This window comes from Portunus trituberculatus, chromosome 38, assembly GCF_017591435.1.
Source record: "Portunus trituberculatus isolate SZX2019 chromosome 38, ASM1759143v1, whole genome shotgun sequence".
Lineage (NCBI taxonomy): Eukaryota > Metazoa > Arthropoda > Malacostraca > Decapoda > Portunidae > Portunus > Portunus trituberculatus.
This window is the reverse complement of record NC_059292.1, coordinates 15,153,214-15,172,305: the sequence shown is the minus strand read 5'-3', so window position 1 is coordinate 15,172,305 and position 19,092 is coordinate 15,153,214. Positions and strand designations below refer to the sequence as shown.

Below are 19,092 nucleotides of genomic sequence, written 5' to 3'. Positions count from 1 at the left end.
TGCAAAATTGCTAAGAGTAATCAAGACCTGAGAAGACTGTTTGGTGCTGCAGGAAGATATAAACAAAAGTTATGAGTGGAGTAAGAAGTGGAAGTTAGAATTCAATACCAAGAAATGCTATGTAATGGAATTAGGAAAGGGTATGTATGGAACTATTTGATGGGAGAGGAACAAGTAATGAAGACTAAAGTGGAAAAAGATCTGGGAGTGGTTATACAAGAAACTCTGAGCCCCAAAAAACACATAAGTAAGATATTTGGATCATTGTATAAAACGTTGACTAATATTAGGGTGGCATTTCAATATTTTGATAAGGATATGATGAAAAATATTATTACGAGCATGATACATCCAAAGTCGGAATATGCAACAGTAGAAAAATTCTCTCTCTCTCTCTCTCTCTCTCTCTCTCTCTCTCTCTCTCTCTCTCTCTCTCTCTCTCTCTCTCTCTCTCTCTCTCTCTCTCTCTCAAGTAATTATATTGTTTATATCACATTGATTGTTTTAGATTTAGATATACTAAGTATATACTTGTTTCCACTTCTCCAATACTTAGATACTATTGTACCATTGCCAGTGGGCTTGTTTTATTAGATTTGGTTTACAAACTCATCCTTTTAATCTTCAAAGTGAATATGCAGTTTTAATGGCATTAAGTACATGACATTAGGAAATTGTCGATGTTGTTACGGAGTTTATATAGATTATTGATAGATGGGATAGGATAAATCACTCTGTATTTGTGACAAAAAACACATTCCTTTTATGTTAGAACTACAAGTGTGTACGTGGCATTAGAATAATGTGGGTGATATTAGAAGGATTTCTTTAGGAAGTGCAAAAGTCATATAAAGAAAAGTTTGTGACATTAGGTCAGTGAGGCAGGAAGGATAATAGAGATGTCATGGAAGTAAAGTTTCATACAGTTGTCTAACACATGGATAAAAAAAGATTTAATGTCACTTTGATTTTGAGGCAAGAAATTTGCAGCACCTATGCATGTAAACTGTTAGCTTGCCTATTGCAACAGTCAGGGATATATATTGTCAATGAGGCTTCTTTTTATTTTTTGTTTGTTGTTTATTTTTTTTCTGTTCTTTTATTTTTCATCTGTTTATTTTTCTCTCTATCAGACAGATTTCCTCTTACATGATGAAAGAAAAGTTAGGATCCTAAGCTCATTTTGCAAGATGAACTTTTGATTAGCAGTTTAATGTTTAATTGGAAAAAAAAAAAAAAAATCAGAAAGCAGTCAAACTCCATTTAGGCTGTGGCACTTGTACTATCTTTATTGTTATGGGGTAAGGTATGTATCTTGAGTGTTGGGTATGTATCTTGAGTGTTGAGTGTCATCATAGGCAGGCTCAGTCCCTGATCATTCTACCTTTCTAGATAAATATCTTGCAAAGGACCAGATCAACTTTGTCTAGTTCTCACACAAGAGTGATAATAGGACAGAGTAATTGTAGTTGAATGAGAATTGTTAGTGTTGTGTAACTGGTTTTCTTTTCTTATGGCCTAGTGAATTGGGTTCATATCTGCCTGTTTCCAGTTGGATGGTGCTTTTTTCCTATGGTATTATTTTCTTTTGTTGATGGTTTTACCCATTACTAAAGACTGATTCAATACTTAATAACTCTTTCCTGTTGGGCTTTTGTACTTTTACTTCTCTACTATGGCTTGTTCCTTGATGGTATTTCATTCACTCTGAATCTTGTGTCTTTTTTTTTATTAATTTTGTAAGAATTTTCTTAACAGCCAATTCCAGTAACTTATTTCCCATTATGTCTCACTACCTTCTTTGGTCCAACTCTCCCAAGATACCTCTTTACAATTAAAGTCTCTCATCACTAGATCATCTTCATATTTTTTAAAGACATTAGATAAAACATACTTTGTCTCTTCTAGTATTTTTTCTAGTATTCTTCCTCTCCCCATAAATTGGATTTCGGGTGAACATAAGTCACACAGTATTTCAGCATCTTCCCAGAGTTTTTTTTAAACTTGCTTTCAGTACTTATGATTCCCCTCATCCCACAAGTAGTAACCTCCAATGTAATTTTTTTTTACTGGGAGCGTCATACAGTAAACTCTTGATATAATGGACGAAATGGGGATGGGTCTGTCTTTATATCCGAAGATCCGTTATATCTGATGGAAATACAGGCGACCCCACCCCACCCCTGCTTAACGAAGGTTCACACAACAAAATTTCGCCACAACGAAGGTTTCATTTTACTACCATCTGCTCGTTTAACGAACACCAAACTCGCTTTAACGAAGTTTTATCCAGGTAATTTTTTCCGAGTTTGAAAGCCCTGCCATATCATGCAAGCCAACAAGCTTTTGAATACACCAGGAGCCGCAAATACTAAGGCCTGCCTCAGGAGAAATCCTGCGACACCTGTAGAATCAAGATCAAGATCAAGCCTCTCATGGACAACACACGCACCACTCATTCCCATGACAGCGTCAGCAGCAGCTCGTCTTCACTCGCTCAACTTACCACCAAAATGCTCTGCAATGTGGCCTAGCGTTCCTAAGAAGACCAGGAAGTCTTTTACTCTCGAAGTGAAGCTGGATATTATTCACAGACACGAAAGAGACGAGAAAACTATAGCATTGCTGGCCACCATCTTGACTCCATATACTGTCTCTACTATTTTCAAGTCAGCAGACTATTAAGAATGCTGGTGAGACTGTATCTTCCTTGCAAGCTAAAAGAACCACCTGAACTCGTGACTCTACAATGGATAAAATGGAAAGCCTTGTGGAAATGTGGTACATAAGTTTTGTATGCGGTACAATGATGCGCCCTTTGTTTACATTCCACAAGTTGCGGTTAGGTTAGGTTAGGTTAGGTTGCAGATTCATTACATGGAGGATTTACTGTACCTCCACCTTGCTTACTTTGCAGAGATTGTATTTTTCATCTTAAATATTTAAGATGTCCACATAAAGTCACTAGTCTCATTTTAACAATTTCCATGGTATTTAGTTTCTCTTATAATCTTTTACTTCCAACACATCTGACATGAAATGTTTGTAAACAGATTTTTTATTCCTTCCTCCTTTTAGTCATTTTCCTCTCTCCTGTACTACATCCTCAGCCACATGTCTATGATCCTTCAGTAAAACTTCTCTACCTCTGATCTTTATTTGCTTTTTTTTTCTATTTATTTTTTATTTGCTCTTGTTCAGTTGTAGTGGCTCTCTTTCCCCTGGTCCTGTCTTTTTTTTATCCATTGTTTGTACTCTTCAGCTGTAGCCAGTTTCTAAGCTTTGCTTATTATTTCCTCTGCTGTAGCTTGTGTCTTAAACCTTATTTTAATGGGACACTGACCACTCTCAACATATGTGGTCCATCTTCAAATTTCCTCAATCTCTTCTGTCAGCTCCTTGTCTTGTATTGGCCTCACTATTTTGTTCACACACCTCTTTTTTCTTTCTTTTCTCTCCTATCCTTTTGCTATGCACTCCCCCTTTAACCCTGGGACACATTTTCACCATGAGTTTTGGGTGAGACAGACAGTTTTATTGATATTAGGAAGGGTCTGTGGAGGTCAGAAGATTAATGGCCAGAATCTTCACTATTTTAATCACCACATAAGTTTCTGAAGCTTATAAAATTGCAAGTGAAAATGCATTATAGCACTGAAGGAGTTAAACCAAGTATTACAGTCTTTACTTTTCTATTGCATTTCTCCCCAAATTTTCTTTCTGCTTGATCACTTGAACAACCTTTTCCCTTAACATACCATGATTTACCTCTTGGATAATCTTCCTAAAAAACTTCTTTTCTTGCTGTTCCTCCTACTAAATTTCTTGCTTTACATTCAGTTTATCAACCTTACCTTCATACTCCATTGTTTTCTTCTTATATTATGCCAATTTCTTGTGTAAATCAACAGATACACTTTTAAAAACTCTTCTCTGTGGTCAAAATTTCAACCATTCTTTCTATCTTTTCCATTTTTTATTGTGTCTGTCATTGCACTCTCTAGCTCAATAATTCTTCTCATAAAGCTCTTTTCATTTCTTCTTTCATCCTCTCCAAAACCAGAAAAGTTTGTAGCTTGCCTTAAAGACTATCCTGGTTGGAGGTGTAAACAAAGCAGGGATCAAAGTTGTAATTGGCAGTTCTTGCACTTTCCACCAACTTTCTTGACACAGGACAGTGCAAGCAACCCTAGCATGACTCCCACCTCATTATCTTCTAATCAAGGACAGCTCTCAGTGGTGGAGGTGTGTGTGTGGATATTTATTACTACATGATATATCTGTTCCAGAATGCCTGGGGGGGAGGTGCAGAAGACTTTCAAGATATTCTGTGGCAATCTGGCTGGAGCTGCAACTAAAGATGACCTTTACTATCTTTTCTCACGTTATGGGCCCGTTGTTGAGGCTGTTGTCATGGTGGGCAAATTTTATGGCTTTGTGGTAAGTAGACAAAAAGTTTTATTTTGTACATATTCTGATTTTGTTAACTTCATACATATACTTCTCATAAAACTACATGCACTTACCATGGCGATTCCAAATCCAGCCTCGGAGTCTCCCTCTAGGGGAGGGAAACAGAAATGTCCCAAGGTTAGACTGCTCATTGACAGCCCAAAATGTCTTGACACCTCCCTCAATGTTTTCTTCATTAACTTCTGCAACATTTGCAGTCTTAGATCTAATTTTTCAATTTGTGGAACACCACCTCTCCTTTACTAAACCTCATCTTCTTTTCCTCACCGAAACACAGCTGTCTGAGGCAACTGACAGTAGCCCCTTCTCTGTTTCTTCCTACTTTCTCTACTCTTGTTTTTGCTCCAAAGCTGGATGTTGCGTCTATGCACGCAACGACTTAACCCGAAAACTGCTGTATGCCTTCTGGGTGGCTTGGCGGCAAACTGCTGTACGCCTTCTGGAAGTGCTCTTTTTAAACAGGCACCATAAAGTTCCCGTGATTCGTATTTCTTTGAAATTATTTTTTTGTGTTCTAATAACCTTTCTTTTAGTAATTTATTTCCTTCTAATAAGAATTTGGTTATTTATATCATATTTATAAAGGAAAACAATGAAACCACTGTTTTTATTTTATTTAGTTGACATTGCATTCCTCTCATAGATATTAGAGTTTGAGTCTCATGTATGGTAAGAGGAAGCTATAATTTAGTAGTATAGAAGTTGTTTTTGTATAATAGAAAAGAGATAAAGCGAATAAGATTATGGAAACAAGACCATCTTCACTAGACGTTTGTAACACTGTCAGACGTGTCGGCCCGGCCTGCACCGTGCGTCATGAGTCATGACTCATTGTCGCTCCTATCTCTCTCTCTCTCTCTCTCTCTCTCTCTCTCTCTCTCTCTCTCTCTCTCTCTCTCTCTCTCTCTCTCTCTCTCTCTCTCTCTCTCTCTCTCTCTCTCTCTCTCTCTCTCTCTCTCTCTCTCTCTCTCTCTCTCTCTCTCTCTCTCTCTCTCTCTCTCTCTCTCTCTCTCTCTCTCACACACACACACACACACACACACACACACACACACAGATATATAGTATGATATGTATGTTATTGTGGCTTACACGGAACTAATATTTCGTTACTTTATTTATTGTGAACCAAGCAAGAGTATTTTTGTTTCACTTATTTATTTTGAGCAAAGTGTGTGAGAGAAAGAGAAAAAAAATAAATTGTAAAATAATAGGAGGCTAGAACAATATTTCGCATTACCATTACCAGTGCATATGCATTTTTATTTGACCAATTTATCCATTCCATATGTATGTTATTTACTCCATATACTTTGATGCCATTTACTTTATTTGCGATTCAAAATATTAGTGTCAGAATAATGGAAAGAATATTACTTATACGGAAATTGCCATTATAGAAATAAAATACTTTTGTTTTATCATTTATTTCTCTTGAAGCAAGCAAGAGAGAGAGAGAGAGAGAGAGAGAGAGAGAGAGAGAGAGAGAGAGAGACAACATTGAATCTTCAATGTTGTCTCTTCGAGCGTTGACAACACTGTCCCGTCGATGAACAGTGGCAACAAGCTGTCTGTGTGAATCCCCCCTGCTGCCTCCCCCTACCTCCCCCCTCCCATCCCGCTCTCCAAAATGCCTCCAGATACTGCCAGAAATCCATTTTTGTGGCGAAAAATACTTAGAAATATGGTAGCTACAGTAAATTTTGAGTTACAGAATTGTGAAATGAAATATCTGTGACACATCTTTATAAAGTATATATCTTTCATTGAAAGTCAATCGTTCGCTGATTTAGCCGCACCAGGAGACACCCTCTGAATGTGAGTGCCGCAGTTTACGGGTTAACTTGCTTTTGTGCCCACGCTCTTGAATCTTCCGAGTTTTCTACCATGTGGCTTTGAATGAATAGTCACTCTCTAACTAAATTTATCTGTGCTGTCTATCTCTCCCCTAATTCCTCTGACTATAGTAAAGTCTTTGACTATTTAACTTTCAAAGTGGACCACATTCTGTCCCTCTACCCTTTCACGGAGATCTCCATCCTTGGAGATTGTAATATTCACAATCAGCTATGGCTTTCCTCTCCCTTCACTGACCATCCCGGTAAACTAGCCTTCAACATTGCTATCCTCCATGACCTACAGCAACTGTCCAACACCCTACTCATATTCCTGACTGTCTTGGAGATACACCCAATATTCTTGACCTTTTCTTCACCTCTGATTCATATGCTTATGCTGTCACCCTATCATCTCCGTTGGGCTCCTCAGATCACAATCTCATTTCTATATCGTGTCCTATTTCTCCATTCCCTCCTCAGGATGCCGCAGAGCGGAGGTGCCTTTGGCGTTTTACCTCTGTCAGATAGGTGGGACCTGAGGAGGTATTATGTTGATTTGACCTGTTTTCGTGTCAGAGACCCATCTCTGTGCTGAACGCATAAATGCAGAGGTGATAGTGTCTGGCATGGAGGTGTACATTCCTCTTTCTTTTTCTCAACCTTAACTTTCTAAACCTTGGTTTAACACTACCTGTTCTTGTGCTATACATGATAGAGAGGTTGCCCACAAAAGGCACTTCAACTTTCCATCTCCTGAATCTTAGGCACTTTATATTTCTGCCTGGAATCATGCCAAGTCTGTTCTTCAACTTGCCAAACACTCCTTCATAAATAGAAAATGTCAAAATCTTTCAAACTCCAACTCCCCTCATGACTTCTGGCATTTGGTCAAAAACATCTCCAATAACTTTACTTTTTTGTCTTTCTTTCTTTTATTTCATCCTGATGGCACCACTGCCATCTCTTTTATCTCTAAAGCTGAACTCTTCTCTCAAACCTTTGCTGAAAACTCCACCTTGGATGATTCTGGGCTTGTCCCTTCCTCTCCTCCTCCCTCAGATTATTTCATGTCTTCAATCAAAATTCTTCATAATGATGTTTTCCATGCCCTTGCTGGCCTAAACCCTCAGAAGGCTTATGGACCTGGTAATCTTCTGGCATTCCTTACTGAGTCTTGGTCATCCTCTTTTAGAGATTTCAGTTAAATCTTTGCTGTTGTGTTTGACATATCAAAAGCTTTTGATAGAATCAGGCACAAAGTTTTGATTTCCAAACTGCCCTCCAACGGTTTTCTATCCTTCTCTCTGTAACTTTATCTCAAGTTTCCTTTCCGATCATTCTATTGCAGCCGTGGTAGACGGCCACTGTTTTCTCCTAATCTATTAACAGAGGTGTTCCTCAGGGTTCTGTCCTATTACCCATTCTCTTTCTATTATTCATGATACCACCCTACATCTTTCCATGACGTTTCAGAGACGACCAACCCTTCAGGAAGTCAACAGATCACGCAGGGATGCCACAGAACGCCTTACTTCTGATCTCTCTAAGATTTCTGATGGGGGCAGAGAAAAATTAGTAGTTTTCAATTAATGACTTTCTTAACCAAACTTCTTTCCCTATCCACTCCTACACTGATGAGTGGACATTTCAAAGATGACCAACCCTTCAGGAAGTCAACAGATCACACAGGGATGCCACAGAATGCCTTACTTCTGATCTCTCTAAGATTTTGATTGAGGCAGAGAAAAATTAGTAGTTTTCAATGCCTCAAAAACTCAATTCCTCCATCTATCAACTTGACACAACTTTCCAGACGACTATCCCCTTTCTCAAAATCGGTATAAACTGTGATCCATTTTTGTTTGGTATCATTTCAAACTTCAACAAAAATGTAATTTTTTGTTGGAATTAGATTTTTGATAATGTTAATAGAAAACAAAATAAAAAGTGAAAAAAAAAGCTTGTTGGGCAGTTCAACTTGGACTTTAGTCCCTGGGGCGGTCAGAGTCCGACTTATCGCGAAATCTGAGTTATTGTGGCCCGAGTTATTGAGGTTCAACAGTAGTGTTGTATCAAATTTCAATCTAATTTCCGTTACCTGTTCTATCACTCCAGTGCAGACTCAGGACCCGCCTAAGCGGAGGTGCTTCTGGCATTTTAACTCTGCTAAATGGGAGGAACTAAGGCAGTACTATTCTGATTTCCCTTGGGATGATTATTGTTTTCATGTCAGAGATCCTTCTCTTTGTGCCGAGCGCATAACAGAGGTGATTATCTCTGGCATGGAGCTATACATTCCTCATACTTTCTCTAACCCTAAAGCTAAAAAGCCTTGGTTTAACTCTGCTTGTTCTCGTGCTGTCAATGATAGAGAGGCGGCTCACAAACGGTTCCGTAGCCATCCAACTGCTGAAACTCATGCCCTATATATTTCTGCCCGTAATCATGCCAAATCTATTCTCCAACTTACTAAAACTCTTTCATCAATAGAAAATGTCAAAGTCTTTCCAATTCTAACTCCTCTCGAGATTTCTGGCATCTAGCCAATAATATCTCTAACAACTTTACTTCTTTGTCTTTCCCTCCTTTACTTCATCCAGATGGCTCTACAGCTGTCTCTTCTTTTCTAAAGCTGAACTCTTCGCTCAAACCTTTGCTACCAACTCAACTTTGGATGATTCTGGGCATATTCCTCCTACTCCTCCACCCTCTGACTACTTCATCCCTAAAATTAAAATTCTTTATAAAGACGTTTTCCTGGCCCTCTCTGGCCTTGATTCTCGGAAGGCTTACGGTCCGGATGGAGTCCCTCCTGTTGTTCTCAAAACTGTGCTTCCGAACTCGCTCACTGCCTGGTCAAACTCTTTCATCTGTGTCTCTCTACTTCTATTTATCCTTCTTGCTGGAAGTTTGCTCACATTCAACCTGTCCCTAAAAAGGTGACCACTCCAATCCTTCTAACTACCGCCCTATAGCTTTGATTTCCTGCCTTTCTAAAGCCTTTGAGTCTATCCTTAATAGGAAGATAATGAGGCATCTATCAGCTCACAACCTTCTCTCTGATTGCCAGTATGGTTTCCGTAAAGGCAGATCTACTGGTGATCTTCTTACTTTCCTAACTGAATCTTGGTCATCCTCTTTTAGGGACTTCGGTGAAACCTTTGCTGTCGGCCTAGACATATCGAAAGCCTTCGATAGAGTCTGGCACAAATCTTTAATTTCTAAACTACCCTCCTACGGATTCTATCCTTCTCTCTGTACCTTCATCTCCAGTTTCCTTTCCGATCGTTCTATTGCTGCTGTAGTAGACGGTCACTGTTCTTCCCCTAAAACTATCAACAGTGGTGTTCCACAGGGTTCTGTCCTATCACCCACTCTCTTTCTATTATTCATCAATGATCTCCTAAATCTGACTCAATGCCCTATCCACTCCTATGCTGATGATACCACCCTGCATTATTCAACAGCGTTCAACAGACGCCCAACCCAACAACAATTAAATGACTCAAGGCGAGATGCTATAGGACGCCTAACTTCTGATCTTTCACTTGTTTCTGATTGGGGCAGAGAAAACCTGGTTTTGTTCAATGCCTCAAAAACTCAATTTCTACAACTATCTACTCGACATAACCTTCCAGACAACTATCCTCTCTTCTTCAATAACACTCAACTTCCCCTCTCCTCTACATTAAACACACTCGGTCTATCCTTCTCTAAAAATCTAAACTGGAAATTTCACATCTCTACTCTTGCTAAATCAGCTTCCAAGAAGTTAGGTGTCCTATGGCGTCTTCGTCCATTTTCTCTCCTCCCAGCTGCTTGCTCTGTACAAGGGCCTTATCCGCCCGTGTATGGAGTATGGCTCTCATGTCTGGGGATCCACACACAGCTTTACTAAACAAGGTGGAATCTAAAGCTTTTCGTCTTATCAACTCTTCTCCTCTAACTGACTGTCTTGATTCTTTAAGTCACCGCCGCAATGTTGCATCTTTATCTGTCTTCTACCGCTGTTTTCATGCTGTCTGCTCTTCTGAACTTGCTAACTGCATGCCTTCCCCCCTCCTGCGGCCTCGCTGCACAAGACTCTCTACTTCTTCTCATCCCTATTCTGTCCATCTTCCTAATGCAAGAGTTAACCAGTATCTTCACTCCTTCATTCCCTACACTGGTAAACTCTGGAACTCTCTACCTGTGTCTGTATTTCCACCTGCCTATGACTTAAACTCTTTCAAAAGAGGAGTGTCAAGACACCTCTTACGTTAACTGGACCCTCCTTTTAGATTTCCTTTTAACAGGGCCTGGCAACCAGCGGGATTTTTTTTTTTTTCCAACACTGTTTTCCCTTGGCCAGTGCCCTTGTAATGTAAAAAAAAAAAAAAAAAAAAAAAAATAAGTGGTTTATTCACATTGAAAATTTGTATGCTCAGGTATATGAGCTATGTACAGAAATGTGTACAAAATACAAAGTACAGGTAACTCTCGATTTACGCGATAGGTGCGTTCCAAGAGGCATCGCGTATGTCAAAATTCATGTAAAACAAACATGTAATTTTCATAAGAAACAATAGATAATAGGGGGGATGCGGGATGTGGTCCAAAAAAATTTGTACAAAATACTCTATTTATTTGGCTAAATTAACATGTTTTTATTATTTACCATTCTAGATGCTAGAAGTGTATTTAAAGTAAAGGAAAAAGCAAGAAATAATAAGAGAAAACAAAAAATGATAAGAAAATAACAAAAAGAATACGTAAACACAACACTCACTGCGTCACTGCCTTCCCCACTCACACCAGTCACCATCTTCCTTTGAGCTTTACCACTTTATCAAAAATCCACTTATCAAAAATAACCCCACATGCAGAAGAAGATCAAGGACGTTTTGGGGCCATCTTGGTGAATCAGCAGATTGAAGAGATTCTGTCTGTACTTAGTGCTGGCAGACTGCAAATGAGGCATGAGAAGAGCGGGAACTAGATCCAAGATTCTTTAACAACATCAGAGCAACCTCCTGCTGTGAAATGGCATCTCTGAATGCTTGGAGGGACGGTGACGAGGTTGCTCTGAGGTTGCTGGGAACACCACCTCTCGGTGATGTTACTGTCTTATATATGCATTTGTGTTCACAAAACAACATTTCTATTAGCTTTTTACAAAGCTTACCCACAAGAAAGGATTGTTTTGTAATGCATAAAGTGAAATCTTACATGGAATACGAAAAAATAAAGCAGATGAGATCCGCCACAGACGAGGCGGAGAGTCGCGGCGGCTCAGCCGCTTCTTCTTTTTGTGACCCTTTTAGCTTGCGTGTTGCTTTCACCGTGATATTTATGTTTTCTCTCCTCTATTGCCTGCTATAATGAATATCATATCTTAGTATTCATATGTGCTCATGCCATGAGGATAACCTCGACTCCGTCGCTGCGAATCTCCACCTCGTCTGTGGCCGATCTCATCTCTGCTTTATTTTTTGGTATTCCATGTAAGATTTCACTTTATGCATTACAAAACAATTCTTTCGTGGGGGCAAAGTTTGTAAAAAGCTAATAGAAGTGTTGTTTTGTGAACATAAATGCATATACAAGACAGTAACCTGAGAGCAACCTGATAGCAACCACGTCACCGTCCCTCCAAGCGTTCATGGATGCCGTTTCGTGGCAGGAGGTTGCTCTGACGTTGTTAAAGTTTCTTGGATCCAGCTCCTGGCAGCCAATGAGCACTTTTAGGCGGGCTACCAAACTCCACCCACCAACAGCAACGAATCTTTGTGGATGCTATTTTACAAAGGTTGGTATGTGAGGTTGCTGTGGAGGTTGTCTGTACCAACATAGACAACAACCTGCTTCTTGGATCCAGCCCCGGAGCTCCCACCTATTGGCCAGCTGCAGAACTCTGTGGCGCGCAGTTTGAAATTGCGTCTGGCGCTCAGTTTGAAAATGCGGTTGGGCCAAATCACGTATAAGCAAACCGATCGTGCAAATTGAATTAATTATAATATTATTTTGGTCGCATTATAACAAAAACGCGTAAATCAAACACGCGTAAATTGAGAGTTACCTGTATGTACATACATATTTATTTTTATTATCTAGATATGCTTGATAGTGATCCTTCCAATATCTAGATGCTCAGTAACGGGATTTGTCAGCGTCTGGACATAACCATGTCTGGATACTAAACCAGACACATCTGATTAATTATCTGGATGTACACACTCCAATATAATGCAACAGTGTAGCATTGCATGGTGGTGCTTTAATGCTGTGGTACTTCTCGTATGTTTCTATTTGTTTCCTCATTTTTTTTTTTTCTTTTTTTTATGCTAGAGGGAGACTTGCCAAGGGCAACAAAACATGAAAAAAAAAGGCCCACTGAAACTGCAGGTTTTCTAAAAGATTTGAAAAGAATTAGCCAAAAAATAGGGACAATCATCAATCTCTTGGTTCTGCAAGTCAGACTTCTGCTATATATCAGTCTCTTTGTACTAGGAGTCAAATTAAGTTGTTGCCATATGTTGGCTTCTTAGCTCTACAAGTCAAACTAATTCCTTTGTGTCAGTATGGGACAACCTAGTCACAAAACAGCTTTGGTCATAGGAAAGAAAAAATACAGAAGCAGACAGGGAATTCAGACAAAAGGACGAATCATTGAGGATACTGTTTAACTCTTGTGTTAGAGAGTGGAGAAAAGATAGGATAGAAAGAAGAATCTTGTGCAAAGAGGCTATGGGAGGAAAGGAGGCATGGAATTAACATGAAAATATCAGTAGAATATAGCAAGAGAGCAAGAGAGAGAGAGAGAGAGAGAGAGACTGAAAACAGTATGTTAGAGAAGAGGAGTTAATAAGATGAAAGGCCTTTGATTCCATCCTATTTGAAAGAGTGGTATGAGTAGAGCCTTACATGTATTTACTTAGTTGTATGGTAGAGCGTTTGAGCGGGGCTCATGGTGTCCTGTCTCCATTTATCCAATTTTTCCTTAAAGTTATGCACATTATGTGCTATAACAACTTCATTATTCAGTGCATTCCACTTCTCCACTGTTCTGTGTTAAAGACTGTATTTTCCAATACACACCTCATCCTGATCTTCTTTATATGACCTCTTGTCCTTCTGTCTTCTGTCACCAGCACCAGGTCTTCCTTGTCTATCTTTTCAATGCCATTAACTGACTATCTTGTACATTGTTATTAGGTCTCCTCGTTCTCTTCTATCTTGTAAGGTTGGCAGTCCCATTTCCTTCAGCCTTTCTTCATATGTTAGGTCCTTTAGTTCTGGCACCATCTTTGTAGCAATCTTCTGTATTCGTTCTAATCTAATCTTATACATTTTTTAGAGCTCGGAGACCACACCATAGCTGCATATTCCAGCTTTGGACTTATCATGATTGTGATAATTTTTTTTCATCATATCTTTTTGTCCATGAATTGAAATGCCACTCTTATATTAGTCAACATTTTAGATGATAATCCAAATATCTTGCTTATGTGTTTTTCGGGATTCAGATTCTCCTGTATAATCACTCCTAGATCTTTTTCCTCTTTAGTCTTCATTGTTTGTTCCTCTCCCATCAGATAGCTCCATACCGGTCTTCTTTTGCTCTTTCCTAGTTCCATTACGTGACATTTCCACTTCTTACTCCATGCATAAATTTTGTTTATATCTTCCTGTAACAGCAAACAGTCTTCCTGGGTTTTGATAACTCAGCAGCTTTGCATCATCAGCAAATAAATTAATATAAATGTTTACTCCACTGTGAATGTCATTTACATAAATCTGAAACATAATGGTGGCTAACACTGACCCTTGTGGCACTCCGCTTGTTACTTTACCTCAAGATGAGTATGTATCTCTGATCACAGTTCTCATTTCCTTGTCCTTCAAATAATCCCTTGTCCATTCTAAAGAAGTTCCTCACAGTCCTCCTATTTTCTCTAGTTTCCAAAGTAGTCTTCCATGAGGGACTTTATCAAAAACTTTTTTTATGTCTAGGTATACTGTGTCCACCTATCTGCCTCTGCTTTCCAGTCCTTTTATTACTTTTGAGTAGAAGCTTAATAAGTTCGACACACATCACCGTCTTGTCCTGAACCCAAATTATCTGTTTGAAATTACTTGTTCTTCTTCCAGATGTTTAACCCATTTTTGTTTGTAGTTATTTAACATAACTTCCCATAATGCGTGTAAGTGACACCAGTCTGTAATTTAATGACTCAGTTGCCTTTCCTCCTTTAAATATTGGTATTATGTTGGCTCTCTTCCATTCTAGTAGAATTTTACCTTCATTCAGTGAACTTGTAATTATTTCCCAAATTGTATCCAGCAGTTGCTCTTTACATTCCTTTAATGCCCAGCCTGATACACCATCCAGCCCCATTGCTTTTCTGACATCCATATTATCCAATAATCTTCCAATATTCTCTTTGTGCACTGTGATTTCCTGTAATCCTTGGCAATGTAATGTCCTATTAGGTTCTGTAAAATCACCATTTTGAAACTCTCATTCATTATTTCACACATTTCCTTCTATGTTTGGTATGTCTTGCCTCCTTTAATTATTTTTTCTATTGTTTCCTTGTTCTTCATTTTGCCATTTATAAATTTGTAGAAAAGCTTGGGTTCGTTTTTGCTTTTACTCACCACATCTTTCTCAAAGTTTCTTTCTTCCTCTCTCCTTCCTCTAATACATTAATTTCTTGTATCCTTATACTGTGTTATTGTTATTTCTTTGTTTTATGAGTTTCTTCCAAGCTTTATCTTTTGCTTTCTGTGCATCTAGCATTGTACCAAGCATGTATTTTTTTCTTAACTCTATAAAAAGGTATGTATTTGTTTACTCCTTCATTATATTACTGTAAGAATATTTCATATTTCCCTTGTAATGTCCTTTCATACATAATGTTTCTCCCTTCAATATCAGCAAAAAAGTTCCTTAATTTTTCAAAATCTGCTCTTGCATAATTTAATCTCTTTTGTAGTCATCTCTGTCTTTTCTCATCCTTTTCTTGTATTTCTAGCTCTTCTTCCCATTGGAGTAATATATTGTATGTTGGGAGGGGGCTCTGGTTTCTTTGTGAATACTAGGTCAAGCAACAATGGTTCTTCTTCCCCCCTGTACCTTGCTGACTCCTCCACTCACTGGTCCATTGTATTTACCATAGTTAACTTACTGTAAGACTTCCTCGCTCCACTGTCCAGCATTATCCATTACTTTCATCTCTCTCTCCAGTTTACTCTTTTACAGTTAAAATCTCCAACTAATAGTATTCTTCCATCTCTTCTTATATTATCTAAGCACTTAATCATCTCTCTTTGCATATCTTTATGTTCCTCAGTTCCCCATGTATTTGTCTTAGGTGGTACATATGTAACTATGATTTTCCTTTTTTTTTAATTCCTCTGTTTTGATTGTTACTCCCATTACTTTCACCTTGCCCTCACCATATTGCACATCTTCCACACATATATTATCACGAACCATTATTAACACTCCTCCCCCTTTACCGTTCCTGTCTCTTCTCCAGCTATTATATCCCTCCTCCTTGAAGTTAACATGGATCTCCGTTCTTAGTTTTGGTTCATTGATGCACATTACATCTGACTTTTTTTCTTTCAAATAATCCCTAACTCCCATCACGCTGGATAACAACCCATCTATATTACTATAAGTCATTCTTAATTTCTTGCCTCCTTCACAACCTCCTCCTCCTTCCTAGATACCACTTTAGTCTCATATCTAGAACCCTCCTGTAGAAATTCTTTTTCTCGATCTCCGTCTTTTTTTAGTTTTTTTCCTCAGCTTAATTTCTTAGCACTTTCCCTTTTTCCCTCTCCTCCAGGTTTATGCCTCTTTTTATCCATATGTCTTTACATTCAGTATCATAGACCAGCTTCCCTTTCCTTGTCATAATTTCCTTCACTGCCACCTGCAGTCTCATTCTTACTTTCATTGGTCTCCTACCCCATCCAGTAAATCCTCCCAACCTAATCACTTCCTTCACCTGTTCCAGCTCCTGTGTGCTGTCCTGGACCTGTTTGATAATAGTTTTGGCCAGTTCTCTCTCTTCACACTTTCTCATGAACTTGTTTGGTTTTTTTTTCCTTCATCCCAAAAATCATGAAACATTTCCTGTTATCCACTGTGTATCTCTCACTAGATCTTCTTTCTCCTTAATTACTTGTATAACAGTGTCTTTCGTTTTTTTTCTGAATGTCTCTTTACTACCTCTGAAAATTTAACTTTCCTCTTCCTTTCCTATTCTTGCTTCCATGCATTTCGTAATTCCTTCAGCTTGTTTTCACCCAATCCAGTTTCTACTCTGTCCTCAATCCCATTCTGTATTTTTTTCTCTGTAGGCTCCTTAAGGAGTCTTCATAGTCATGACATGTAGCTTTTAGTATATCATTTTGTTTCTTTATCTCCTGTATCTCCTTTAATTCTTGATTGATTACACTTACCTCACATTCAACTAATCTCAATCTCAGCTCTGTGTTTTCTGTTATCAGTCTGTCCTGCTTGTCCATTAAACTTGACATCACTTCCTTCATCTACCTTATCTCTTTCCATGTTTATCAACCTCCTCATATTGCCTCTTTCATCTCTAAATCCAGAAAATCCTTATCCATATTATACTCAGTCAATCTCCTCAGTCCAAAATGTGTTTCTGTAAATTCCTGATTATCATAACCTGGCGTTTGTTTTGATGTCTTACGTCTGGCTGCGCCACCCAGTTCTGTTTCTCCCTCCATTTCTCCATTCTATACGATCCAAAACTTATTTATTATGGAAACAGAACCCTATGACCCCCTACCCCCCCTATACATACATCTAGGTCGGGCTCCAACGCCTACTGAAGCACTTTCTTTGGGAGCTGCTTAGCAACGTTTTGACAGCGCAGTGTCGGCAGTGTGTGAACCATACTTCATACATGGAATATTATATGTATGTGATTATGTGTATATATGATATATCTTGTTTACTTGCAGCACATGGCATATGAAGAGGATGGCTGGAAGGCAATATGTGAACTTCGTGGTTATAATCTTCATGGCAAGAGTATGTCTTTTTTGTATAATTTTAGGTTACACATTATAAACATTAGTGTAAAATTAATCAGTATGTTTCACTAATGTATCTAAACCTTAATTATTGATTTTTATTCTCAAATAAATGTTTCAAGTTGAATAATTTTTATTCAGAACTACATTGGCTGGATATGTATTACATGCTCTTTGAAATATTTGTACTCATAACTACATTAGCTTGATGTGTATTACATGTTCTTCATTCAATTTCATCATATTTTGAGGGGAGAGTTTGAGTGTCTATGGTTTCAAGAGTTGAGAGAAGCACACTAGAGTCCCTGCTTTCATGACAGTTTGATCAGATGATTCTATTGATAGTAAAAGCACATGCATAATCTCTGCATCGTATAAAACATCTATCTTAGTACATGATAAAGATTATAGAGTATGATATATATATATATATATATATATATATATATATATATATATATATATATATATATATATATATACACAAACTCTGATAGTAAATGATAAATATATAATTATTATTATTATGATTATTGCCATTATAATTCATCAGTTTATTTAACATTTTGTCTTTTAATACTATAATCGGATTTTGATCCATGTTCATATTCTTTGAATATGGTTCCAAATTTTATGAATATACCAAGGCACCTAGGTTTGCATGCTTCTCTTTATTTCTTGTAAGCCAAGCTTTATAAATTTGGGAAATCTTTTGATAGATAGAATAATTATTTATCATTGTATAGAAAAGAAATATGTGCAGTCATGTTGCATTATCATTCTTTATTAAGGCAGCCTTGTTCTTTACAGCAATGGCAGTTGAAGCTTCAATCAATTCCAAAAAAGCAACTCCTCTTTATAAGCAGAATATCATAGGGAAAGGAATCACCACACTAGACGATTTTAATGACTATAGTTCGGTAAGATACTTTTCTTATTTCTTGTTTTTTGTTGTGCTGTGATGTATTCTAGGTGCCTCTGAATCCATTGTAAGTATCTCTATGGAGATACAGCAACTTTACAATAATGTTTTTATCTCTTGGGTCTGTAAGTTATTCATACACTGCATTCAATTTGTGAGCAGTAAACTGCAAACTTGTGAGGTGACATTTTGATCTTACTCTTGTCACAAAGAAATACTGAATGAGACTATGATGTCTTTCAAACAATCTTTTGTTATTACACATACTACTCTCCATAATTATTAATTATTGCTTAAACTTCATTCTCAGAGCTCGAGAAATAGAAACGAAAGAAATGCTTGAATTGCCCTTTTTTGTTTTCTTTGAGAAGACACTCAGACCATTTTCTACTCCCAGGTACCATCCAGCAGGCCAATTCCCTCATTTGCCTCTTTGCTGTCACAGGGCTTACATGTTGTCTTTGGCTCAGTGCTTGCACTGTTTTTTTTTTTTTTTTTTTTTTTTTTTTTTTTTTTTTTTTTTTATTTCTCTCCTCCTCCCCCAGCTGCGATTGGGTTTGCTTTTTGTTGCTCTTTGGTTTGTCTGCCTCCTCATGGAGAGTGTCTGTCATGTAGGGAGGTGTTTTGTAGCCTTGCTTCCTGTTGTGATTACTGTAAGACCTTGTCCCATGACCAGTTTCTACGTCTTTTGGAGAGTATTAAAGACCGTAATGAGAGGAGGAAGGCTTCTTCTTCCAGTAAGTGTACGTCATGGCAGCTGCAGAAACATATGTGCAGGATGGAAGAGATCTTGGATCGGTG

The 19,092-nt window shown here is 38.1% G+C and overlaps 1 protein-coding gene across 1 annotated transcript in view; it reads left to right on the top strand.

The window, feature by feature from the left end:
* Nucleotides 1-19,092, top strand: part of LOC123515170 — a 105,701-nt gene that overhangs the window by 13,633 nt on the left and 72,976 nt on the right. Inside the window, exons 2-4 of the mRNA XM_045273670.1 lie at nt 4,290-4,440; nt 17,298-17,367; nt 18,180-18,289. Coding sequence (XP_045129605.1) covers nt 4,290-4,440; nt 17,298-17,367; nt 18,180-18,289 — 331 coding nt within the window. The remainder of the gene's footprint in view (nt 1-4,289; nt 4,441-17,297; nt 17,368-18,179; nt 18,290-19,092) is intronic.